This window comes from Convolutriloba macropyga, chromosome 12 (genome assembly GCF_964194025.1).
Source record: "Convolutriloba macropyga chromosome 12, txConMacr16.3, whole genome shotgun sequence".
Classification (NCBI taxonomy): Eukaryota; Metazoa; Xenacoelomorpha; order Acoela; family Convolutidae; genus Convolutriloba; species Convolutriloba macropyga.
This window is the reverse complement of record NC_134479.1, coordinates 6,823,006-6,850,466: the sequence shown is the minus strand read 5'-3', so window position 1 is coordinate 6,850,466 and position 27,461 is coordinate 6,823,006. Positions and strand designations below refer to the sequence as shown.

At 34.4% G+C, this 27,461-nt stretch overlaps 3 protein-coding genes and 1 non-coding gene across 4 annotated transcripts in view; all 4 read left to right on the top strand.

Moving 5' to 3' along the window:
• Positions 1-27,461, top strand: part of LOC142350957 (uncharacterized) — a 57,290-nt gene that overhangs the window by 27,755 nt on the left and 2,074 nt on the right. Inside the window, exons 6-9 of the mRNA XM_075402984.1 lie at positions 6,225-6,341; positions 16,266-16,384; positions 19,527-19,814; positions 21,909-22,010. Coding sequence (XP_075259099.1) covers positions 6,225-6,341; positions 16,266-16,384; positions 19,527-19,814; positions 21,909-22,010 — 626 coding nt within the window. The remainder of the gene's footprint in view (positions 1-6,224; positions 6,342-16,265; positions 16,385-19,526; positions 19,815-21,908; positions 22,011-27,461) is intronic.
• Trnaf-gaa (transfer RNA phenylalanine (anticodon GAA)) lies at positions 7,157-7,229 on the top strand. The gene has a single exon. It is a non-coding gene; the product is annotated as a tRNA-Phe (tRNA).
• The window catches only part of LOC142350837 (serine/threonine-protein kinase Chk2-like), an 86,880-nt gene continuing 84,012 nt past the window's right edge, over positions 24,594-27,461 (top strand). Inside the window, exon 1 of the mRNA XM_075402797.1 lies at positions 24,594-24,621. The gene's annotated coding sequence lies outside the window, so the exon portion shown is untranslated. The remainder of the gene's footprint in view (positions 24,622-27,461) is intronic.
• The window catches only part of LOC142350954 (voltage-gated inwardly rectifying potassium channel KCNH2-like), a 349,390-nt gene continuing 346,527 nt past the window's right edge, over positions 24,599-27,461 (top strand). Inside the window, exon 1 of the mRNA XM_075402980.1 lies at positions 24,599-24,620. The gene's annotated coding sequence lies outside the window, so the exon portion shown is untranslated. The remainder of the gene's footprint in view (positions 24,621-27,461) is intronic.

The window sequence follows — 27,461 nt, the reverse complement described above, 5'->3', positions numbered from 1 at the left end:
TATCTAAAAAACCTTTACACGGTATTCGGAGAAAACTTCATTGAGGAGGCCACAAAAACAGACCCACAAAGCCGAAGCCTATTCCAAATAATAAAAGACAAAGACTTGGACATCTTGAAACACTTCAGCTGTTACTGGCATTCATTGAATAATGACCTAGGTACAACACCATCAGGCTGTATTTTTTACGACGGAAAGGTATTTATACCCACCCAATTGCGAAAACTTATTTTTAATTCCATACATGGCAACAATCCAAGCTAGTCAGGAAAGATGCACTTAGCAAATCTGATCTTGTTTTCCCGCATCCCTAGAGAAATCGTAACCCTCACACAAAACTGTTAACCATGCATCGAAATAGGTAAGAACTTAAAACCAAAAATCCCCAAAAACATCATCTCAATTTCCACCAATGCAGGAACCAAACGAAGAAGTCCAATTGGACTTCGCAGGCCCAATCATGGACGAACACCAGAAAGACTCCTATATACTAGCATCAGTAGATAGGTAATTTAGGTACCCTCACGCCAAAGTATACCATAATTGTGATGCGCAAACCGCAATTGAATATCTCAATCAAAACATGAAATATCACGGCATACCCAGAAATTTAAGATGCGACCAAGCGCAAACAATCAAATCAAGACAATTTGAAATATTTTGGAAAGATTATAACATCAAAATAATACTAGCTCCAGCTGGAGATCACAGGGCAACCGGAATGATAGAACGCCTGATCCAAACAATAAAAGGACGTCTATCAGTATTAAATAATGATAACAAATGGTCACAAATAACACTCGCAGACAAGGTAGCGGAAATCATACAAGAAATAAGACTCATTCCGAACACAACAACTAAAATAGTACCATACACGGCACACTTTGGCGGAAAAATCAACACAACACCTTCGAACATAACAACAAAAGTAGCACAAAATAATTTGACATATCGAGAAATGACAAATTTTTATATAGACAAAAAGAGAGGACTCAAGCAACCGATGTGGAACGCCAAATCAATCTGGAACAATGGGACAGACTCGGAAACTGAGTTAGATATCCGGTTCAATGATGCACATCACTATGAAGATTTGGCGTCCGACAATTCAACTCTCCAAAACGTCAGGAGAAATGCAACGAAACCTAAGAATATCTCAACAATAAAAATCACACCAGATAAGCTCTTGATAACATTTGGAGATAAAATAACAACAATCACTAACACTGAAAAACAAGCAGCACGCAAAACACTTGCACGTAGAACAACTGAGCCCCGGGCACACTTAAACCACTAAGGAGCCCGATACCACATGGTACAATTACAAAAAATTCTCCAACAACAATCACACTAGACACACACAATCGCAAAAAGACAGTAATCAGAAAAAACAACCTAGTCATTGTCAATGAATCAAAACCAAGACTAATGCATTTTGTAGCATGTAAAAAAGTGCGAGAATACAATAGAAATCAAGAAAAAACAAAATAACTTTCAACAGAAAAGAAGACGAACAAGCAAGCCCAACACAAACAACCACCAGCCGACTCTAACCATGGACCATCAACCCAACTGGACCAACTTGGACCAGCTCAAGTACACAATGGCTAACACCATCAAAAAACCCACGGCCGCAGAAAAAGGCGCAACAACCCAAAAGAAAATGTGCAGCCCCGACGAAACGATGGCACAAAGCAAATTGGAAAAGGCCAAACAGAGTCAACGAGAGAGATTAAACTCATCACGCATCCAATTGGATACCGCCAAGCTACAAAACAACAAACCGATGGATATGATAAACCTCGCATCAGACTCCTCCCAAGGAAGTCCCTTAACTATCTTCACTTCCAACAACCCGGGCATTTTTATGAACAATCCAGCCAACAGACAACGTAACAGCCCAGCAAGAACTAACGAAAAAATTGACAAAACAATACAAAGAACAACAACCTACTCGACGAAACGTACAACAGAGACGGAACAGGAACAATTGATAACAATAATACCAGTATCATTGTCCACACCAATTGGTAACAACATCATCAACACTCCACAACAAGACAAAACAGAGCAGACACATTCACCAAAAGAACGACAAGGTACAGACTTAGTACAGGACATTATACACACAAAACAAGGACCAGCCGACAACGTATCAGCAACAAGCTCCCTATCGTCGTTGAACACGGCAGACAAAATTTTTGAGTAATCAAGAAAAAGAAGAGGGGAAGTGTGGTGGACGAGTCCACTTGAAGTACGCATTCAAGTGTCCAACGTACTAATATAAACACTGTTAAACTATATAACATATATATATATATATATATATATATATGTATATATATATATATATATATATATATATATATATATATATATATAATACATACATATATTTATATATATATATATATATATATATGTATATATATCATATACAACCCAAATGGACTAAACTCTCTTTGTTTTCTGTTAGATTTGTTATTTCACCAATAGGTGATAACTTGATTTCAGGTTTGAGTGAAAGCTTTGTTCACAACAATTGTTCAGTGCCAACGGTTTAGTCGCGAAGTGCGAAAAAGCAATAGCGCAGTTCTGCTTTACGCGAAGTCAAGTAAAGTTTGCCAATTCAAGATTTTCGCTTGCTCTTTTCGTATCTACAGTTTTAGCATACCATAATAATAATAATAATAATAACAATAATAATAATAATAATAATAATAATAATAATAATAATAATAATAATAATAATAATAATAATAATAATAATAATAATAATAATATTAATAATAATAATAATAAAATAATAAGTTCAGGTTTCAATCAGATATTCTAATGGGTCCATCCAGAATGGTAGCAGTGGTTTCTCAAATTCCAGAATGATTCTACCTCAAAAAATTTTTCATTTCTGTTTAGAAAGCTTTGCGGTTGATCAGAGGCGTACAACAAGAACGATTGCAGACTATTGATAGCGCATTGTGATACTTAGCTACACAAAAGTAACTGCGCAACTCTTTTTTTCTCTTTCTAGAGTATATCAACATTTTGCCACTGGTTTTTTTAATTGGAAGCATGTGCTAGGCTACGGCAGAAATCAATTCGAATATTAATTTTCTCTCCAAAAAGTTTTTGTTTAAAAAAGAGATTTGAAAGGACGAGCGCCTGAGCAATCAGCTAAAAAAACGTCGGTAATTTTGCAAATAAGACATAATCTGAAGCTGTTAGATTCAATTTTCTGGAAATTTTACTTAACACGCGTTCAGTAAAATTTTCCAACGCAGTTGTTTTGCTTAGCCGTGGAACCAAGGATAAGTTTTGATGTACAGATAAAGTTTTGTTTCCTTTAAAGCAAACCATAAATTTTGGAAATTTCTGGAAATTTTACTTAACACGCGTTCAGTAAAATTTTCCAACGCAGTTGTTTTGCTTAGCCGTGGAACCAAGGATAAGTTTTGATGTACAGATAAAGTTTTGTTTCCTTTAAAGCAAACCATAAATTTTGGAAATTTCTGGAAATTTTACTTAACACGCGTTCAGTAAAATTTTCCAACGCAGTTGTTTTGCTTAGCCGTGGAACCAAGGATAAGTTTTGATGTACAGATAAAGTTTTGTTTCCTTTAAAGCAAACCATAAATTTTGCAGGTGAATGTTTAAGATATGAGAAAGGTTCTCTTTTGATAACTCAGAGCATACACTAAATTTATCGTAAAGAAGAATATCGATCAAGGGGTTTGTTTTCAGAAGTGATAATATATTCAACTGAGTAATTTTCTGGGACAACAGTTTCTCACTGAGGTTAATGCTGTTGAGATGATAACACTTTGAGTAACAGAAACTAATGTCACAGTTTACAATCAGAAAATTTACTACTCTTTTTTGCGTCCAAAATCGGTCACATTAACCATTCAAATTAACAATTGTTTAGCAACGTTTACTGCATTCAATTCTATAGCTACTATATTTTTTTTAAATTTTATAGTCAGTTCCCTGTCTCCTCGATCTTGCAAAATGCATCTCTGACTTGCACGGCACCCCTATGTAGTGTCTCTGAGAAGATCTGGCTTAAATGGATTCTCTGTGCCAGTCAGAGCACATATGTTGAACGAATGAATAGGCTAAGTGCTTTGCGTAATTGTTTCCAGCTAGAAGGGAGATACCTTATTGCCCTATGGAACTTAGTTAAAACAACTTGTGATTGTGAGCTTGATCTATGTTTTGGGACATCTCATACATTACTGGAACTCATCAAACTGTCCACTTTAAACATTGCATAAAATGTTTTTTCTATTTTTGCTGGCCGTAAGCTTTTTCTGCTTCTGATTTTATAATTATGTCATATTTTAGTTTTTTGCTTTAAATGATTCCCTAAACAGGAATTCAGTTCTTTAGTTCTACTACTATTACTAGAATTTACTGCAAGATTATAAATAGTAATCAAGGAGACCCGGTTATCTCTGAAATCATAAACACAGATTGGAAAAAATTCTTGGTCGCTTCGATTGATTTTACTTCTTTGATTATCAAAATAAATTTGTGAGCTATAAAGAACCACGATGGTTGCCCTATTGAACAAGAGATGCGTTCTGCAATTTAAAAATCATTTTTTTGAGTATACATAGTCTGTTTGCACAGTCGGAAATTGTCCTGCATTTCATTGCCTGATCTTAGCGAAATTGTTACCTTTACAATACTGAGCTTGTCATTCTGGTATGTGTCAACAATTTCACTAGTTGGGCGTTCATTTGTCTCATAACGAAAAACATTAGATTATTTGGATGTTTACCTTTTGTGACTTCCGTCTCCCCAGCGTTGTGCCTGCATAGAAGTTGCACCCTCCAGACGCACGTGCCATATTTTTACTAAATGATTTACTATGCAATGATACGTGCTCTGTAACTAGAGGGTGCATAACATACTGGGGTTAACAAACGGAAAAGATCCCATAATGTTTTTTGACATTGTTCTTGTGTTGTCTTGTTTTTGCTGCCTGGAGCCTTTTAATTCCCTGTTGAAGCTTTATTTTTGGTTGCAGAGTAATGTTAAGATCCTTCATATTTGTGGAAAGTTTATTTCTGGACAATTTAATTTGAGATAGTAAATCTTTCTTGACACTCTACTTTTTGTGAAAACGATTTTTGTTTTTTTTTGACTAGTTCTTCTGCGGCAATTTTTACAGTTCAAAAAAGTGCTATCTGTTTTTCCAACTGCTTTAATGTTTTCTTCTGTCAAATCATTAAAACTGGCGTGAAAATTGTATACATGGCTCTTGAATCTCTCTTTAGATATTTGCCGCTTGGGAACATTTCATTTATTTCCTTTATCTTATGGGGCTTTTTTCAGGAGATTTCATATCGTTTAAATGAAGTATTTTCATCTACCAAAAATTTCAAAAGGAGGCGGCAAATTTTGCTGGCCAACTACCCAAAATAGCCTTAAAAAACAGTTGACCTCTGTGAACGAATTTTTACTTGGCTGATATTTGTTCTTTTGCCACTTATCGCACATTTTAACCCAGTTAAGAAAAACATTTGGATTTTGCTGCCCCAGTATATAATTTTAAAACTATCGTTGGAAATGTTCATCTTTGATCAGTTTCTCTTCCTCGTAAAAGCAGCGATCAGAAACGTGCAATATTTTATTTATTGAATGAGGCCAGTTGGATTGTGGAAATAATGTACGGAAGACAGTTTTGATGTCCTGCATTTTTTTTTGAAAATCCAATCTTTTTAGGTTGTAAATTTAAAGTTAAGGGAGGAATTAAAAGCGAGACAAATTTATTTTCAATACTCTCAATATCTGAGCTGTTTAGATTTTTGGATCTATTCTGTTTCCCCAGTGTTTTTTATGACCCCCAGTTACAAATTATGTGTTGTTAAATAGCACGTTACTATGTAAAAATAATGCACGTGCGCATGGGGGTCAAAAACATGTGTTCCCACTAAGCTGGAGGGGGGACAAAATAGATCCATTTTTTTAATACTAATTTGCTCTTATTATAGTTTTACACTCCATCTCAGACGGGTCAGCTAAGGAAGTGTGAATGCGTCCCGGGTCAAGGAAAAATATGTAAGATATGCTGTGAAAAGTTGTTTTTTTTTCACCGCAAATTTTGTACTTAAATTTGCGGTGAATGCGGTGAAATTATATAAGTTGACCGTTGAGTAAGCGATTAACTTACATATTTTCACCGCAAAACTATGTACGAAAGTATATTTATGTTTCAGTTGGGTGCTATTATGACAGGGCGTGGGATATGAAATTCAGTAATAAATCGGATGACTATTTGGACCTCACTAAGCCATACTATCTGTCAATCTACGTCAGATCACCACTTGTACACAGTTAGTAATCATCAACAATTAGGACAAAGTTACTAAAATTTAGGTACACTCTAAATAATCCACAGGTAAATTTACCTGCACAGTGTGCAGGTAAGGCCATGTGCAGGTAAAATTTACCTGCACCATTTTCCCCAAAATTGTTTACCTGCACACTATTCAGGTAAATTGTCTGCATTTTTTTAAAACTCTAATGAACAATTTTGAAGCAAGATTTTTTTGTGAAAAACTGCAATTTGAAAAATAATTTGAAAAACCTGAAATTTTAGGTAATTTTACCTGCACATTATTTTGTGTGTAAGTTATTACTAAACTAGTTAACACCAATAGTTGTCTACAGTGAACAAAAGGCACAAAAACAAGAGCGTCCGTGTTGTGATTTCCCGAAATAATCTGAATTCTTGGAATCTGGCCTCGATAAGTAGAAAATTTTGTTATACTTTGGTTTTAAAAGTATAGCAAATGATGTGATAAGCGTAGAAAATCGGTGCTGCTAGTATCTTAGAAATTTAGAGTTAATGCCGTTCTACAAACAAAAGATTTACAAAATCTATCTGTCCCTCCCACATTTTTGGGTATATACCTATATAGCTTCTACGCCCTCACCCCGGCGGACTCGCAATTTCATACGTAGTAAAGTACTGTATAACAAAATATAAATTGAAGTTAGGGAAAAGGACTGGGGGAAACAGAATAGATCAAGAAAAACTTAATCTCATGTTAAACGCTTGATGGTTATTGTCTGACGAATCCATGAAAAGCACATGCGGATTTTTGCATCAATTTTTGGAGCTGATTGAGGTGTTAGCGAGTTCACAGCCGTGATAGCTCAGTTGGGAGAGCGTTAGACTGAAGATCTAAAAGTCCCTGGTTCGATCCCGTGTCGCGGCAGCAGTAGAAATAACTTTTTAAATGGTGCCGCCCAGATTCGGCTTGTCTTCGGATCTCCTAGTGATCCCAACTTTTCGAAGGTGTGCCACATAAAATTAAAATCGAAATCATGCCTTAGTTTTAGTTTTTTACAAAAAATTCCATAGTTTCTGGTGTGAACGAATCGAAAATCGAAACGCTAAAAATTAATGTGTACTTCAGTGCATGTGATTGCTCTGTTTTTGTTTACTTTCTAGTGTTTATTCAGTTTTTACCAAAACTTAGTGTTTACTAAAATTTACTTTAAATTTACCTAATATAATTTTACCTGAAAGTTACTTGAATTTTCAAGAGAGGCCGTAGACTAGTATTTCCTATCATCAAAAGAGTTACCGAAAAACTAAATTCGAAAACACCTCTCGCGCCGTACAACAGACTTTTGTTTAGCCAATATTAAATCAAAGTTTGTTCTTTCAAACTGTTTTTGAACCATTCTCAATTAAAATGTTAACAAGACGTTAAACACTTCGGATTTTGTGTATTTTGTTGGGGTACTCGGTATAATCTTAAGGTCGTGCAGATATCCCACTAATATATCGCGTAATTGGTTTCAGCCCTTTCTGTAAGCGGCCATATGATACTAAAACTTAAAGGTCTAAAATCTGATAAGTCTCAATAAGTCATATTGAATAGACAAATGTTTGATTCTGATAACTTAAAATTAAAAGATAATACCAAATGAACAGTCATCGCTTTAAACAATTAAATTAATCACACAAAACTAACTGAGAAGTGCGAGACTTACCTTGTTCTGATATAGAATTAAAAATAAACACCAATTCAAAAATGATACTTTTCACTCCTTCAAAATTCCAACTTTAAGATTTACCAAATCTGATTTAAAACCATTATGCAGACTAGATTTAGTTGTTAAATCAGTTTTCTTATAACGTTCAAGCCAAACTGATTTCCACAAATATATCTCCTGTTCTGCTCCACCTAGAGCTCCCGTTTTCACTTATTTTTCCATCTGTGTTTCTAATAAAACTAAACCTGGTTTTGCTGACCACCATAAAGCTCAAGCTTAATTATCTGATTCTTCACAGCAATTTACGACACACACACACCCGCTTAATTTTAATAAACTTTAAAAATGTGTGGAATTGGAATTGTGCGGCATTTCGGGAGTCTTAGTTCTTTCACTTCACTTCTGTATAAAAGGCAGCAGTGATTTTTTAAGAAAAGACAAACTAACAATTTGTTGTTACCAGGCGTAAACCGTAGTTTTGGTTTATAGCAGTTTTTGATCCATTGTTTTGTAAAAATATTAATCCGGTCTGCTTGTTCTTAGTATCTTACTTGGCCCAAGCTTGGGGACTCCTTTTTACCCGTTTACAATTTTTACTCCACACTTTTTACACAGAAGTTTAAACAGTACTTTCTTAACACACAGTTGATCCTGGGTTATTTTTATTCTTCAACAACAAAACTTCTTTTCCCGCTCGAAATTAGCTCATGTCAAGTTTTTCTATTGTACACTTCACTTCTTGTCTGAATTTTCATATGTTGAAATTCTTTCTGTTTTTGAATTCCGTTTTTTTGTAAACTGTTCTGCTCAAATTGTCTGAATCGAGCATTAGTTTTTCTCAGTAAATTTAATTGCTGAAATCTGTGTGTAATTGCTTTTTGGCTTTTTTTCCTTTTTCCTACACACTTGGTTTTGATTTATTTACTTGATTTTTTCAAAGTGTCAACAAATTTCACTTTTTCATTATAATATCCATAACTTGAATTTCTGGATAAAATCGATGAAACTGCTTTTTAACAAGTAACTCAGCAATCAAATATCCCTCTAGATGAATTAACTCTATAGATGATAGTTTTCAACCTTTTGAAGTATAAATAGTTTGTAATGGATAGTCCAACCTCTCATATGGCTTTGCAATTGTTAGAAGTTTGAGAGAGAACAACCTAATGTAAATTGTGCATGGAATAAGCTCGATATAGCTTAACAAGAAGCTTTACTTGTTCAACGTATACTTGAATAGAGAAATGAAGCCTTTAGGAACAAGAAAGAACGTGAGAAGGGGATATAAGAGATGACAAGTTTGAGAGCTTAAGACCAGTTAGTGTAGATGGGTAGCACACTAAGCTTGCAATTAAGAGATGCTGGTTCCCGTACACAGCTAATTTTCATTGGTCCATTTTCACAGTAGTTGCACCTGCTTAAATCCTATAGCATCAAACAAACACGGGATTTTCCCATTATAGCCCCCCCACCATGAAATCATAGCCCCCATAAAAATACCATGATGGGGGCTATAGGTTATCCGACCACTAAGCTGGGGGGGGGGGCTATAATGGGAAAGACCCACAAACACTAATTCAAAAATACGCATTAGTTTATTATCAAAATAGTCTAGTGAATACATTTTTACTGCCAGTATTTCTAAAAATGGTAAACGATACAATTTCAAACCAGGATAGAACCCAAAACTCTAATATTACTTCTCTGATATTACATCTCTGATGTTTTTGAAAGTCTTGATTAAGCGCACATTGAAATATTTGGACTCGAAAACTAACAAGTGTCGGTCGTCTTTTTCTCATTTGCAGTATTACAAATGTGTCGGTGTTGTTGCAAATCAAACTAATTAATGAAACGAGTAATATAAATCAATTCAACTTGGAATGACATAATAACACTAAATCTGTTGAAAAAATTTTTGAAAAAATTAGCTGTGTACCCGTTAACCCAAAAAAGCGACGAGCCAAAAAACGACCAAAAACCGATGTTTTTCCACTGAAAAACCCATCGCGTATTGGGCTCTCATAATTTTAATAAGGCTTCAAATACTGGTTTTGTGATAACAGACAAAAAAATCACATTAAAATATCAACTGGTACCCTCAGGAAAAGTCAGAAAGAGCATAACGATATATTTGAGTGCATATATGCAAATTATTGTTTTCAATTAAAAAATAAAAATAGCGAGGAAAGAAATCTTTTGGAAGGATTTACTTTTAAAACACGGCACCATTTTGCTGAAACAATTCAAAGTGTCCAGCGAGAGTTTTTGCTGCAGAGATTTTGCTCGCTCTCGTGGGGAGAACAGAAACAGCATGCAAAATCAAATTAAAAACATAGCTTTGTATCTAAATTATAATTGATATTGACTCGCAAAGTAAGATTGGGTAGCCAATTTTTTCAGCAAAAAAAACTGCTCCACTGCGCTCACTTTAATGTCCCTTTCAAGTTTCTTTTCCTATCCTTCTGAACAAAATACGAGCAAAATGCCACCTATTTGCAAGTCAGTAACCAACATAATTTACGTGACCATTTTGCTTTTGTCCCGTTCGCGAAGGCATGACATGGCGCGATCTTCGAGGGTTCAAAATGATTAAAGTTTAAAAAACTTTAACGAAAAACTCTACTGTGAACGAAAAACTCTACTGGACACAAATTCAAGCCAGGTGACTTTGGACGAACAAGTTGTAACTCTAGACGATCAGCAATGCAGATAATTATTGTTTAGATTCAAGAAATAATATAAAATTTGCTCCAACATCTGTTGAAAATATCTATCAGTAAACGCAAAAAAACAATATGAGCTTGGGACCCACGTTGAAAAAAAGTTCATTTCAATGATTTTGATTACTAATGAAGCTCTGGTTCAACGGTTTTCGGCTTGGGTTTAGCTTTTGGTATCCAAACAGAAGCTTGTCGTTGTGAAATTTACAATTCTTGTGACTTTGTTGGGGCACGCGGTTATTGTTGATTACATTTTTTTAAAGAGACCATGAACGTTCTTTTGACCTTGAACATTTTCCGGCCTCCTTGAACTCGTTCAATCCTATAAAATGCGATTTTCTTTTGTTATTATCTTGCGAGTACAGTTTAGAGCACAAAGCTGATTTTGTTAACAACGAAAACTTGGTTTTTGTGAAAACGGTCATATATAATACCAATCTCATAGAAAACTGATTCGGTACATGTTGTCGAAAATGTGATCAAACTAATTGAGAATCTTCGAGTTATTCTCAATGTTACTTCAACTATTCTGCTCCACAAACTTCTGGTTCTTTTCGATGAAGATGTATGAGACGACTGCCTGGTCTGTTGTAAACTTTGTGTTTCCAACTGAACATCACGAAAAATGTTGTCTTTACCGTCCAATATCTGTGTTACACGAGCAAACGGCCACTACATGCGGGTAGTTTTGTCTTCTCTGATGATCACGGTATTGCCAACTGCTGGTTGTACGTTTTATGTCCTTCCTCCGTTCGTTCTGTTACTGCAGCAAAGAGAATATTTCGACCACTCATTTCTTCGAGAACTGGCGAAACACTTTTTCCATGTTTCTCCAATATCGTGACAAGCTGTTGCTTTTTGGGTGATGATGGCTCGGGCATAGCACTGATGGGTCTTCCGATGATGAATTATTCAGAGGTTAGAGCTAGGGGATCATTGATGTCGGTTGATGGCGCTGTTGGAGTGCGAAAAACGAAGAAGGCCTTACATTGAGTCAAGTGAGTTGTGAAGACACTGGTCAAAAACTTAGCCGATCCAACTGTTCTGTAAAGATGGCGAGTCATAGACTTAACTGCTGCTTCCCAAAGTCCTTCAAACTGGGGCGTCCACGGTTGTATTGTAAAACTAATCAATGTATTTGTGGCCGGTAAAGAAGAGTAGTCTGAAATCCTGGGGCGCGAATGAAAGTTGTCGAATTGTCACTGTAAATTTTTGGGGAGTACCGCGTCTTCGTGTGAAAATCTTGAGGGTATCCAGGCATTCTTCTTAAAGATTTTCTACTGACTCTAAATGTTTTGAGTTTGTGCTTAAACTATTTAATATAACTGCGTATGGTTTTTGCAGTTTCTGTGACAAATCTTTGGTATAAAATGCTCCACAAAAATCCATCCCAGTGATCTGGAAGGCAAAAGATTCAACTATTGGTTCAAGCGCAGATCTCCCATTAGTGGCCGGCGTATGAGTACGCTGGCGATTCCTCCAGTATTCCCTACAATTTGGCGTAGGTTGAAAAGTATTATCCGGGGTCCATTGTGCGAGTTTCTTAAATGACATTTTCGAATTACTACCTCGGATTGCAGAGACGTATTTTGAATTACTATGCGGAACTGTTTGTCCACGTTATACTGGGAATATGCAAGACGACCACTAACGCGGATGAAGTTGTTGTCTTTGTCGAAGAATGGGGAGCTGCTGAAAAGATTACTGTTTTTCTTGATGCACTTGCTGGATACGTCAACTGGTAAGATTGAGGCTCAGACCCCTGGTGTTGTAGATTGTTTTGTTTTATGAGTTCCGGTAGAAAAAGTTGTTGCATGAGGCTCTAAAGGGTTCTCGCTGAATACAAATTTGACTGGGAAAAATGATGACAAACATCATATTGTTTTTTGTTGCACTGAGTTATGTGTTCTTAACTTTTGTTTGACGACTTGAAAGACTTGCTGATAAATCTGTCTGTAGCTGATAAACAGAATCTTTTTTATAATTTGGGTTCCAATTATTCAGATTGTTGTTGTTGCCTTTCAACAGTATTTTGTCCATTGACAAGCTGATGCTGTTTATTTGGGTTATAATAGCTGTACACTTTGTACACTCTATGGTTCTCGTCATGTGTTCAAAAATATGATGGTTGGCGGAACGAAGTGCTGGCGTTAACTGGATTTTTGTGCTTTTTTGCTGAAAACGTCTCAAACATTGTGTAGATTGCTCTTCCTTTGACTCTGCATGCTCGACAGTGAGAGAGGCTGAGGGTGGAAATTTTTTGCCTCCCAGCTGCAGGGATGAAAGTTTGGTTCTCATTTCAATGTCCATTTCATGTATACTTCCCCAATACTAAAGAGTAATAGTTGTGCTTGTTTTATATATAAAAATATCAATATTTTGTTAATCGATAAGCTGATGCTGTTTATTTGGGTTATAACAGCTGTACACTTTGTACACTTTATGAGGCTCGTCAGGTGTTGAAAAAAAAGCAGTTTGGCGGAACGAAGTCTGCTGGTGTTGACTGCATTTTTGTGCTTATTATGAAGGCGTTTCAAACATTGTGCAGAATGCTCTTCCTTTGACTCTGCATGCTCGACATTTTTTGCCTCCTGGCTGCAGGATGAAAGTTTGTTTCTCACTTCAATATCCAGTTCAGGTATAATTCCCCCAATACTAAAGAGTAACAGTTTTGCTTTTTTTATATATAAAAAACAAATTCAAAATTTTAAAACTATAACAATAAAGTGGGTTTTGTTTGTTAAGTTTTTTAAGAACCCCTTATTAAATGTGCAAAGTTGTTCTTTTTCTTTGATGGGGAACATTTTTGACAAAAACGGTTCAGTCACAAAGCTTCAAAATATTATCAATACATCATACTTGAGAATTTTTTACGATGCAATCACAGGGGACATGATATTCTAAAGCTTCCAAAAAATCGTTAAAGAGATTTAGCACAAGAGGCCCCAATTAGAGTTTTAATGTTGGACAAGATCAACCAAGTTTTCAGCTGCAAGAAAATTGGCTACGTAATGAAAAAGTCATTCTTCCATAGATAGCAATAATAAAACCAAAACAATCTGCTTCATGAACAAGAAAAACTGCTTTTGTCCAGTTTTCTGTTCAGTTGAATTATAAAAAACCAATTATTTTTCACAAATCTACCATTTTTCAGATTTTCAACTTTCCGAATCCACCAATTTTCAGATTTTCAACCTTGGGAGATTTGAATTGTTTGCAAACAACAAATTTCATTCCTCCTAAATCACATAATACCGAAAGATACTAATGTGCTCATAGGTTCAGTAAAAACAACTAAATTTTTCCGTGCTGTGGATATACTTTTCACACAAAAAATTGCTCTCATCAGTGCTAGTGATACCCTTCTGTTATCTCAGTGATCAGTTCATCAGAGAAAGGAAATTTCCTCAACATCTGGAAACGGCCTGTGTAAGACCTATTTGCATATATAAGACACCCTCAAGACCCCATCAACTGTGGACCTCTTTATATCACTTTTGTTTTGTTCACGAAAACCTCGGTAGTGCGTTTAGCTTTAAAAAAGGGCAACCAAATTCTTCCAGGCACTTTTTTTACTAAAAATGGTTTTCTATAATTGATGCTATAATCAAATCTACTGAACAAAAAGGACTAGGATTTTAGAGAAAAACAGTTACATGTGCATTTTTGTGGTTTTTCAAAGGCATTTGACCCTGTTAATCAAAATTTATTATACCACGACTTGCAAAATTAGGTTTTGACAGGCACGATCACAAAGTAAAAGATGAAAATTTCAAAAGAAAGAGTCGATGAGTTGTCCTAAGTGAAAATTCAATCAAATTGGATGGCTTTCAAGTATGGAGTTCCACAAAGTACATTTGCAGGTAATCTGTTGTTTAACTTTTGCGTTAACGACTAAGCAAAGTTTATAGAAAAACGTTGTTCAATCGTCTAGTATACAAACAATCTTTCTGTTTTCACACCAATTTCGTGAAAAATGAAGCTTGAAAATAACATCTTCAAAATTTGCGAAAGCTGTCGGTTTCTTCACAAAGTACGCATTAATGAACGAACAAAAAAGAGATTAAGCAGATGACAAATACCTTTTGAACGTCGACAACGGATTGATGGCAGAGTTGTGTGAAATAACACGGCGTAGTAATTGATATCAAGCAAAAAAAATTAATTCGGTATTGAAAAAAAAATCGCAGAGAATATAGATTATCCCCGGTGTATAGAAGATTGTGCATTAAAATTTTAAGCTTGCTCTTAGTAATTTAATATCAAGTTCTTTGATTAAATAACTCAATGTTATACTCATGTTTACTATATGATATTTTTCTAACTGTATTCGCCTTTTTACAATTCGAATTTTGATCTTTTGTGTACTAGAGAGTTTTGATCTTTTGTTTACTATTTTTGGAAAGGTAACTAAAAATGGTTTTTTGTACTATTTTTGGAAATTAGGTAATTAAAAATAATGGTTTTTACTACTATTAGAAATAACATTCAATGTCATGTAATTGTCTATCTATTGGAACACCATTTCGCTCTTTAAATTTTCCTGTAAAATTTTTTGTTTCTGGTTTTTCTTTATTGATTTCTTTTGGTAAGTTGGTCCACGTTCTTGAAAACGCTCTGCTAGTCAAACTTTTCAAAATATAGGCAAAAAATTATTCATTCAGCAAAAATAACATGATGAAATGGGAGCATAGAGCTATAAAAGTTCTATTCGGACTGAAAAAGTGGAGAACTTGAGAAAGAAAGAGAGAACGTACCTGAGTGTTCAATTATAATTTCTAATAACATTTTGATTTTGTGTTTAATTTGAAATGTTGATATGCGTACAGAAATGACTACGAATCAGAGATCTTAAAGACAGTATTTCCATTATGAACCGTTCCTTTGGAAAAAGTGTATCATGTGATGAATAGACGCATGAAAAAATACTAGCAGCTTTGGTTAATGAACGCGCACACACGTTGCAAGGCTGAGCTAGTTTTTCGCTAAAACGTTGAAGCATTAACTGAATAAAGCCCTGGTCGAAAGGTTTGAAACTTTTGCCCAGAAACACCTTTTCGGGTTATAATACCCTGTTAATTGCCAAGTTGAATAGTTTGTTTATTTTTACACATTCACACAAATTCAAAAATTCCCAGATTGGCATCCACAAATTGTATCCAAACTTTTGAAAAACATCAAAAAAAATTAACGTCGGATTCTTAACTACAGCATAATAACCATATATGGAAAATAATTATTTCCGCAAACTAAGAAACTGATCATTATTTCTCTTCAAATAATTTTGCAGGTGTTTCAAGATTTCACACTAAATAAAGTTAAGGTAAATTTACTTTAACTTTGTAAGGGTAAAATTACCTTAAATTACTTTAACTTTTTTTAAGTTAAGATTCGCTAAGGTAAGGCAAAACTACCTGAATGTTTCAGGTAAGTTAAGGTGTTTTTTCAGGTAAATTTACCCGAACTTTATTAAGTGTGTTTATCTTAATGGAACTGTTAATGGAACTAACCATTTTGTTTCCACAGACAACAGTCTCCTTCACCTGGCTACCACTTCTAAGAGAGTGTATCTTACACAGATAGAAGTCCTCAGCCAAGGACTAGACATGCCCCCATTCATAGACGCCCACGCACTCATGATGGTGGGTAATGGGCTAAGTGCTAACTAGTTAACACGCTAACAGGAACCTAAAAAGAATTAGGAACTGTTTCTCCTTCCCCGCTAAAGCAAAATTTTTCTCAAAGTTCAATGTTATAAAACTGATGCGCGTTTTCACATTGTTATAATTTTGTGTGTACCCAATAAGAGGTACAGAGCTTCGCTACTGCAGTTAAAATTTGTATCAATTTGTAGCTCAAAAAAAGTCACATTAAGTATCAAAAATAGTCACATTCGGATCGTTTAGAGTTTATCGGTTCGAACAATATGCACATATGTATTGATCAGAGATATTTGTTCAAGATTCTTGAGAAATAGACCGAATTTTGTTCTAACCTTCAGATGGGTTGTTATATCTTCATTGATCCGACTGAATCGCACACAATATAAACCTCGCCATAACAATCCTGCTGCTCATTTGCATGTCAACATTCTAAAGAAACTGTCATAAGATTGCATGCAACGTTTAAACTTAACTTTTTCTGTTGACAGTTAAGTGATATTGTGAAGTGATCTAGCCCATGATTACGTAACTAACTCATACTTATAAGTAGAGTATGAAACGGAACTGAAATACAAAAATTAAAAACATAATATTTTGTTCGGAATCTGCAATTCAATATTGAGAGCAACATCAAATCATATATAAATTTTTAACTCATTACAAAAATTTTCGCACGTTGAAACAACTTCAATGCAACACTTAAACGCTGAATTGATTGGACGAAATTATTCTGGATAAATTGCTTGCCCCCCCCCCGTGGTTTTTTTTAAACTTTCTCAGCATCTCTAGGATTTCTAAATAACTATCAATTACGTAGAATATATGCAAAATATTTTAACCATTGCTGCAAAAAATTTACGATTTGTTGTAAAAAACAATCGACAAAAAATAAAGAACGACGTAATTGACATCAATTTCTATACACACTTTTCATGATGAAGCGAAAATAAAGAAACAATGAAAAAACATAGCAGGAAAAGTCCTGACATACAATTCCAAGAATTTTCATTGAATAAACAAAAGACTAGACCTTGAATGAATTATGAATGGGATAGAGAAACAAATTAGAAAGAAATCAGATTTAAAAAATTGAAAAAAACAGTTAAAAGTCAAACTCAAACTGCCGCATGTGACCAAAAAACCACTAGCGAGAAATCAAATTTTTGTACAAAGACCGTTTTCACGCCTCAAAACCGCTCGCTTTTCCGCTCCACTTCTTGTTTCGGCGTGACAAAAATCACTACTCCAATTTTACCTCAAAAATCATGAAAATGTGTGAACAGATCATTGAAAAAAAACAGCTCCCCATTACAATTCAAATTCTTTGAATTGTAAAAACAGGTATTTCATAAAAAGCATGTCATAAGAAGTAAAACAAAAAACTCTTATTTTTTCTCTATGTGAAATAAAAGTTAACTAACTGGGTCATTTTAGACATAAAGCTGCAAGCTATATTTGCAGTTGAATATTGCACAATCCAAATTTTACGATCTTCAAAGCAACAATTCTGCAAAATTAATTGAAAATAAAAGCAGAATCGACTGGTGTGCTAAAACTAAAAATTATTTGTTGGACACTCCCAAAATTGGTTCTTGTTGGAGAGATTTCCTCCATTTTGTTGTAATCAGATCCGAATCCAAAAAATATCCTGTTAAATTATCTCTGTTCTCGAACAAAATTTTTGATGAATGCGTTTATTTTTCAGATAATTCTGCAGAGACGAGTCCATATGCCCAACTCGCAACCAACAAATCAACTAAAAATCATAAATTTCAATATTTGTTGTGACTATGTGGAGAAATAATTTTTCTTAAAGTTGTTGATATAAAGAATTTCCTTGCCTAATTGTAGAAAAAACGAATACGAATTTCATACGGACCTTATTGAAAACTGTACAAATATCTAGATTTTATAGATCTGAGCGCAATGAACGGCGCAAACACTTCGAAGTTTTTACATCAAGACTTGAACAAACTTAGAAACGCTTGGCATGGTCTTAGGAAAGGTGATATGGGAGTCCAAGTTTGTTAAGAAAATGTTTATTTTTTGAATTAGAAGGTCATCAAATGTTGCACAAAGTGTAATAAACTTTGTATGCTTAAAAATGAGCATCTGTAATAAATAATAAGATATTGCACACAGAAAAACACATTTTTAAATTTGAGTTTCTCACAGCTTTTGCTCTCCGCAATTTAGTCATAACTGAGGTGTTTTAAACGTGAACGTCAAATGGTGTTAAATTTCGAGCATGCTCGTTCAGTAGCTAACAGCAAAAAATCGTTCTCTTATTGTTGATTTTGAAAATGTGGACTTGACTTGGATATCAATTGTCTTAATTTTGTCGTACATTGTTGTTGATTGCTGTTGCAATGTTGTCACAAACCTTTTAAAAGAGAACGTAAAAAGTATTGGTGAGACGTTGAATTCTTAGTGACGTCTTACAAAATAACAAAAAATAGCGCTTGGCTAATCGTGTTGCTTTGTAATGGGCAGCTTTAAACACTGCTGAAATTTGTTAAATGAATGTCTATAAACGCTCAAAAAATAAAGCAACAAGATTCCCTGCTTTATTGTAGAAAAAATGAATACGGACCTCATACGGCCTTTTTTGAAAACTGTACAATTAGCTAAATTCAGTTGATCACAGTGCGAGGAACCACGCACACGCTTCCAAAAAAAAACTAAAATCAAGACCTGCACAAACTTGGAAACGCTTAGCATGGGTTTCCAAGATCTTAAGAAAGATGATATGGGAGTCCATGTTTTCAGTTAGTACCACGGAAAGACATCATAATGACATCCTATTGCTCTGAGCAAATGCATTTTGCAAAATTTTAAGCAAGATATCGACAAAAAGTGGCAAGTACTGATGCGTTTTTTCGATCACTTCATATTGGGTGTGTCAATGAGCAGTTATATACAACTAGTTGCAGCATTTCATTAAGTGAAAAAAACGCCAGTCTAATTAGTCACTTATATCTAGCTTAAACTGTCAAAAAATTAGTTCAAAAAGTTAGTTTAGATAAAAATTATTTCACATAAAATATTATTTTAAACGTAAAAAAAATTAAACTTTTTAAATGGATTTTTTTTATTAATCAAACATCTTTTTGGGTTCCTGGTGCTCGCATGGGGATTCCTGATTCCATTTGGGGTGGCGATTCTGAAGTTCCTGAGATACACTTCAATTTATGAAATGGAAGTGCGAGGGTTCAGTTTATTACTTATAATCCACGCTCTGGTTAACACATCCGGGCTAATATTGACTATTGTAGCCGGGGTGTACATGATATTCATGACTGGGGGAATCACTGTTGGACTTCATGCCATTTTCGGGACTATTGTGGTGTGTTTGTGTATTGTCCAGTGCTTGCTTGGTTTGGTACACTTTGTGACGTATACTTCTATGAAGGAATTTGACCCTCTTTAACCCTATAATAAAAAAAATTGACCTGATAGAATCAGTGTCCACCTCGCTAGGCTGAATTTTACCTAACAAAAAAATGAAAGGCAAGTTGGGAGTTGCTATTTAAGAAAAGGCTATAAAAGCGTCCACCTCCAAAAAGCTATGGACACAAGTAATGTGATTCCATTAAGGCATTAGTTTGCCGTCTACCCCAAACGTACACTATATAGACTTCAAAAGTTTTTTTTATTTTTAGGAAGAAACCAGAATTTTGATGTTTTAAGTTTAACAGGCAATTAATTTAAATTGCTCCGTGTATGTTTCATAAAATCTGGAATTATTTGCCTTAATAATCCAAATATTAATCTATTTCGCGCTTAATATTTGGTATCGTTTTTTTTTAAAAAATGCCATGATAGAATAGCAATTGGATATTTCCTCATGATTGAGTTCTTACATGGGGAAGTGGGCATGGAATAACTTCCTTCGATGGGGCAATCTAGACAAATTTATGTTCTTTAATTATTAGTTTTGTTCTTACCTGACCAAAATGGGTAGAACGAAATCAAAATGCAATGCAGATCCATCTCATGGTTTGAAAAATGAGATGGGTTGCTGATTTCTGATTCATTGATCAATGTTGAACTGTTAATAGCCACCGTCGTGTTATGTTAACCAAATTAATTGTCAAACCATTTTTAAGGTTTTAATTTGGGTTATTGAATCTTTTAATATGATCAGACAATAATTGAAGAAAGTCTAAATCCAAAAAAAACTCACAACCCGGGTCACCCAATATACAACTTCCTTTCTTTTCATACTAGGGTATATATGATCTGTATGATTTCATAGTTGTCATACAACGATCAGAGAATATCAAGGCTTCAGAGATTGTCAAAACTTTGGTCGTAAACGTGGACTTACTTTTTCATTTATTGCCTAATTTTACAAACGATGTCGCTTTTTAATATCTTTTGGGATCAAAAAATGATGTAGAGGAATCACACAACAGTTGCCTGGTTGCCAAAATCAACAAAAACGTAAATGAAAAGATAAAATGAGTATGGTTTTTGGTAATCATCACATATGATTTGTTTGGTTTCATACTAGGATCCCAGTAAAAAATCAGGCATGTGCAGTATGAACCATACATGGTTTTTGTATGAAATCAGAGAAAATTCGACCCGGGAGGCAAAAAATACCAACTAGAGTTATGATCTCTGGCAACCTAAGAGGAACCACGTGTTCATTGTTTTTCTAGCTTTGCTCTAGAACAACTAAATTGCGTTTTCTTAATGAAGGTTTAGTAGGGGTATTTCATTTTTACTCCAAAAAATGAACACAAATGGCACAATATAACCAAATAATAGATAACCCTAGTCCAGACATGGAATTATTAAAAGACCGTCCTCGACCAATATAAGGCATGAAAAGACTGTCCTAGATTGATTTTTGTTATGAAAAAATTTTGCTTTGACTTTTAATTTTTGTCCTCGAATTTGGCTGGAGTTAAGACAACCGTCCTCTGTTATGGCTAGACAATAAGACATTTACTGAAAATTGGTTTGACGATAAAACGTTTCCTGGACTATGGTGGACACTAAAACGTGTCCTGGAATTTGGCTAGACATTAAAAATGTCCTCGAGTTGCGCTCGCAACCGTAGCAATGTGTTGTTTTTAATTTACTGCAAAGTTGAGGACATGTAGCGCAATCGGGCAATCGCTTAACATTTGGTTAAGGTTGGTGAAGGTAAAGAGATCAAACCCAGAACTTTTTAGTTTGATACATTTTTGTATATGAAAAGAATTAGCCTCGATTTTAACTAGGGTCCTCGGCCGTGTTTTTTAGTTCAATTTTTAACCCCCACCTGGAATTAAAAGGTCTTTTCGTAATTCCAGACCTAGACTAGGAAAAACAGTTGAATCTTATTACTAAAGAGTTAACGAAGCCGAAATGATTAGCTTAAGGGGGTTCTTGTAATTATTGTGTAATATTGTGTAATTCTTGTAATTACAAACAAAACCAATTACATTCTAAAGTTGCATAAAAATTAGATTATATACTGAAGTGTGGTAAAAGAGGGTGTTTGCCCTCACAGTTGTACTGGATCCACCGATGTCTGGGAGGAATTCTTGTCTTCTCGTCTCTCCTCAATATCTTTTTGGGCATCCGAAGGGTGGTTGTCAGTGGGGCTTCAGAGGTAGGTTCTCATCCACCAAATTTTACCTTAGAATTTCCGCAGATACGTTAAGGACTTAGAACACTTTTCTTTACATTTTACCCATACTTTTTGAACAAACGTGTCTTTGTTTAAAAAATGGCATTATTTTACCTCTGAGCATTAACAGAGCGTTAATAATGATCAAGTTAAAAACCGGTTCGATTAATCAAAAATTGACTTGATAAAAAACATGTGTTCACAGCGAGATCTTTCTTCAAATTCTAGAAAATATTTAATCAAAAACCAAAAGAGAAAAAAACACACACAAATCACACATGGACAGCGAGCTACATTTTTGTTAATTTTTTGTGGAAATGACGGAACATTCAGTCAAAACTGGTCTTTTTGAGAAACTTTAAAAAACAGTGACTATGCATTTTAGATGGAAAAAAACAGGACCAGTGTTTTAAATGACTGCTCTTTTTAGAACGAATGGTATGTCAGAACGTTTCGACACTGGTGGTTTTTTTCTGTACATCAAACTCAATACTGTATCATCACTTTATACTTAAAAAATCAATGTTAGCAAGTTCGCCTCATTGAAACATTTATCTTTTCAGTTTTACTATTCACTCAAGCTGTTCAATTTTAAAAAGTTTAATTGTTGGAAAATACAATAAGTAAATAATTTGGTGATAAACATAACAAAAGCAACCTTCTTTGCGTAACTGTGAATTTAAATTTCGTTTTATATCCTTTTCAAATGCCAAATAAAAAAGAAATCAGCAAATTTGTGCTTGATTGAATTTCATTAAAAAATGAATTTTTATCGGTGTTTGGCTTCTTGATTGGCCTTAATTGCAGAAAACATATAAAAAACAATTTTTAGAAAAACTATACTTTTTATTTAATATCTCATATAAGAACAAAAAATTAAACTATCATTCTTGGTTGATCTCATCAAAAACATGTTTAGCATTAGTTTGTTTTTAAATTAGCTGAGAAATATATTTTTTTAGAAAAAAAAGCAAAATAAATTTTAAAACAATGGTAACAAGGCAAAATTTCAGGATTTATAGTTTGTTTTAAATTCTTTTCAGAGCCGCCAAGAATGAATATGGAATGCAAAATTTTCGATGCGAAGGGAGGACTTTTGAACAGTTATTCAGTGCTAATGCATGGAACAGTAACTTTTTCTGTTGCGTTATTCATATTTATGTTCTCATATTTACTTAAAAAACAACTTTCTCCTTAGTGTTTGTCTCCGCTTTGCTGACAAAAGGGGTTTTGAAAATTGCTTTGATCGCTGCTTTTTACATGAATGTTTTTCGCATAAGATTTTTCAAATCGTTTACAGTTTTAAAGAGAGGTTGCATGAACGCAACTTTCGAATTCCTCGGGAATTTTTCAATGCTTTGAAACAATGGATGAACATCTGAGTGTTTAATAAAACTAATTATAGAAAATCCAGGTAGAAAATCCAGGTCAAAATCAAAAAAGATCATACTGTTTGTCTGTTGGTTGCAAATATATCTAAACAATTATCTGTTTTATCTTAGTTTCCGATGGTAATTTAAGAGTTCCAGCAAACGTATTGGATAATTGCTAAGAAATGAGTGCATTGACATGAACGTTAATAAACACTATCTTAATTGCATTGATGCTTTCGTTGTTCTTCCATTTTGAATTGATTATCTTTTTGCGTTTTTGATATTGTTATCTTCCGTGGATTTTGAATCTTCCTTGTATGGAAATTTGTAATAACGTGACCCATTATAAAATTACTGTCTCTGAATTGACCGGAAAGCTTACGTTTCATCAGTTTTAAATTCTCAACTCTAAAAATTAGATTTGTAACTTCCTAACTTAGTTTGTTTCAGTATTTAAAAAGCGCATCATTTTTTGGCATTGTCACCAAAAAATCATCTGAGAGGAATATCATAACTTGAGCTATTTGATATTAAGTATTTGCCGAGAAACGTTTTTTTGTCATTTTTTATAACGTAAGCAAAGGATAATTAATTAATTTAGTTGTTTAAGTTTGAAAATCAATAATTTCATTGAAAACCAAAGGGAAAAAAATCTGTTAATCAGCATAACATATCATTGAAATAGCTTGCTAGCACGTGATGAAAACTACAAGAGTCTGCAACAGTGACAAACTTCGTTGTGTGGTTTCATTTTATGATTAGATTTCCGCCACTTATTTCTCACAACTGTTGCTATATGACGAGGATGAGAAAAATTTGTCTTAAAAAGATAGTCTAATCATCTTTAAGGTAGTGTATGTTGGATCTATTCTGTTTTGACCCCCCCCCCCCAGCTTAGTGAGCATAAATCTTTTATGACCCCCAGGCGCACGTGCTATTTTCTCACATAGTAACGTGCTATGTAACAACATATGATTTTTAACTGGGGTCATAAAATACAATGGGGGGGGGGTCGAAACAGAATAGATCCTGTAAGTTTTTCTGAATTTCTCCCTATAGCGCAAATTAATGGGAGAAGCGTGGAGGATTACTATAGTGTAATGACAAACCATAGGTTAGCCACTATTTCACATTTTTTGAAATATTCATCTTGAGCCGCAAAATTTTTCCTCGTTTAAACTATTACTAACCTAATTGTTGTGATAAACTTATTAAATAGACTCTATGAAACAGTCGCTCTCTTTGACCTCGAAACAACACATTGAATGCTTCAAAAGCTTTCTAAGCCTAAAACATTACTAAAATTGCTTAAAAAGATTAAAGATCTTGAACAGGACATACATTCTTTGAAGAAATTATTAAACAAAAACAAAACAAAATCTATCATCTTCCAATTATCGACCTAGGAGGGCAATTACACCTGATGTACATCAATCAACAGATAAGGAATGTCGAAGTGAGACGACTTCAGCAAGTGCAACGCCTACCATCGAAACAGGAGCAGACCACAAAAAGGTTATGATACCTGAATAACTGTAGTTGAGCAAAAAATCTTCGATTTAGGACCAAAAATAATCAAAACTGAGTCACGAAATTTTGTTTTGGGTACATGACGAATCAGACACTTGGAACCCAAACAACTAGGAGGCCGGGATACAGAGGTTCATTCTTATCCAGGATCTACTCTTGACGATTTGAGTGAAGTTTGCGCTGATAATCCCAAAAAGAAAATGAACACTGTCAAACTTGTGGCAGGCTTCAACGACAGCAACAAAATGGAGAGCGATTTCAAACACAAATATATAAGTTTGATCTCAATTTTAGTTCCAGCGGACAAAATCTATAGTGCCTCTAACCATTTCAACGCCAATAATTCACATCTCACTAAAAATTAAGGCTATAAAACTAGCACTTGAAGAAGCTCTGTGTCACTCTAATTCAATCTATGGTCAATCAATTCTGTGCCCTAATATAAATATGGCTCTTTGTCGTGATCAGATGTTCTTTTACGCATTTTTTTGCGCGGAATCGCATTCATTTATCCAGAGCTGATTACAATGTTTTGGCAAATTTTCTGCATTGTTACATCCATAATTTCTCTACGAAACCCCTGCAGACTTACACTTACATGAGAGGCTGTTAGTTTTTGTTGGTTTGCGCATTAATGATATTTCGTATGCTTTCTTTTAAATATTTCAATGAAGTGTTCCGAACTAACAGCACTAACATTACATGTTTATATCTTGTGCACTGTAACAGATAATGAGAGTATAATGTGTCTGAAAGAACAAAACCAGACATTGATAAATTTCCCTCTTTTTATGCCACTTGGTACAAAAAAATCATTTGAACATTTTCAACATCTTTCCTGCTGCTAGCAATCTAAGTTTATTTGTTTCACTAGACTATTAGTGGTTTTATCTGGGGATATTGAGAAAAATCCAGGCCCCGTTAGTAACTATACTGATGTCTTAAAGCATGTTAAACAAACAGAAGATCAATTGAAGTTCATAAATTTAAATTGCAGGAGTCTAAATTGCAAACGTGGAGATCTAAAAGCTTTATTAAGAGATTTTGGGCAAAATCATAGGTTTGACCGAGACCCGGCTTTCCTCGGAAAATGGTTCCAAACTATGGGAAATAGACAGTGAAAAGCTTGTTTCCTTTAAATGTGACCGCAAATTAAGCGAAATAGTAAAAAACAGAGGCGGTGGTGTCATGTTACTTGTGCCTGAATGTTTGAACGCAAAATTGCAAAATGATTTGAAGATGAACGCAAGCTTCAAAACTCTCTTCTTAGAAATCTCCCTTGCAAATTTTAAACCAATTGTCGGCGTAGTCTACAATCCACAGAAAATTTAAGCAATTAGGTTCTAATTTTTTAGATAAATTAGTATTCAAGACTGACAAAATATCTACTATGGGATGTAAATTTGTCCTGATGGTCAATTTCAATGTCAATTATCTATATATGACCGAAAAATCTCCATTAGATACAATTCTAACGCCATATAGATTGCAACCATGTAATCAGTCTGCGCCAACTATGCAAAAAATTACCTTATTAATATGTTATATCATTACAGACCATAACTCAGACAAGCATAGAACCAAAATTTTCAAAACCTATTTAAAACCGATCATCTTGCGACGATACTATATTCTAATGTTAGAATGAAGCTCAAGAAGTTGCCCAACACGAATTTACTTTTTGATAAAAAAACATTACTCGAAAGAAAATTTTTGTGCAACTTTGAGATCTTTGAATTGCACGTACTTATTTTGCTTTGACAATGCTTATCATAAACTAGAGTACTTCAACAGCACTTCAACTAGAGTACTTTTCCCAACAATTTTAAAACCGCATATGTTATTCCTCTGTCCAGAAAAAAGATGATCCTGATAACCCTGAAAACTATAGGCCTATCTCAGTGACATCTTCTGTGCACAAAATTTTTGAGAGACTACTGCAAAAACAAATCCTACAGTTTTTGCATAAAGAACGCCGCTATTCAGAAACTTAATTCGGGTTTTAGAATTAACTATTCAACAATTGACGCTTTTCTGTATTGCACCGAATCTTTTCGACTGTCTGTTGACAATAACAAAATCATCACATATGCTCTTGATGATTTATCAAAAGCTTTTGATTCCATCAAGCACAACATTTTGAATGGACAGTTGATTTCCCTGAATTTTAGTGAAATTGCTGTTGAATTATTGATTGACTTCATAACAGATCGTAGGCAGCAAACCATTGTTAGTAACGTCAAATCTTATTGGATAAAACTTTATCAAGGTGTGCCTCAAGGTAAAGTATTGGGCCCACTTCAATTCAACCTTTACATAAACGACCTGTCAAAAAACATACCAAGTAACTGTAAAATTGTTCAGTACGTAGATGACGCTTTACTTTCACATAATATTAGGAATTAAAGCAATGCTTACAAAATCTTGAAGAATCTTGCAAATTAGCTCATCAACACTTTAATATACATTCACTGAACCTTAATGCTGGAAAAATTGAATTAATTGTAATTACCAAGTAAACACCTCCGGA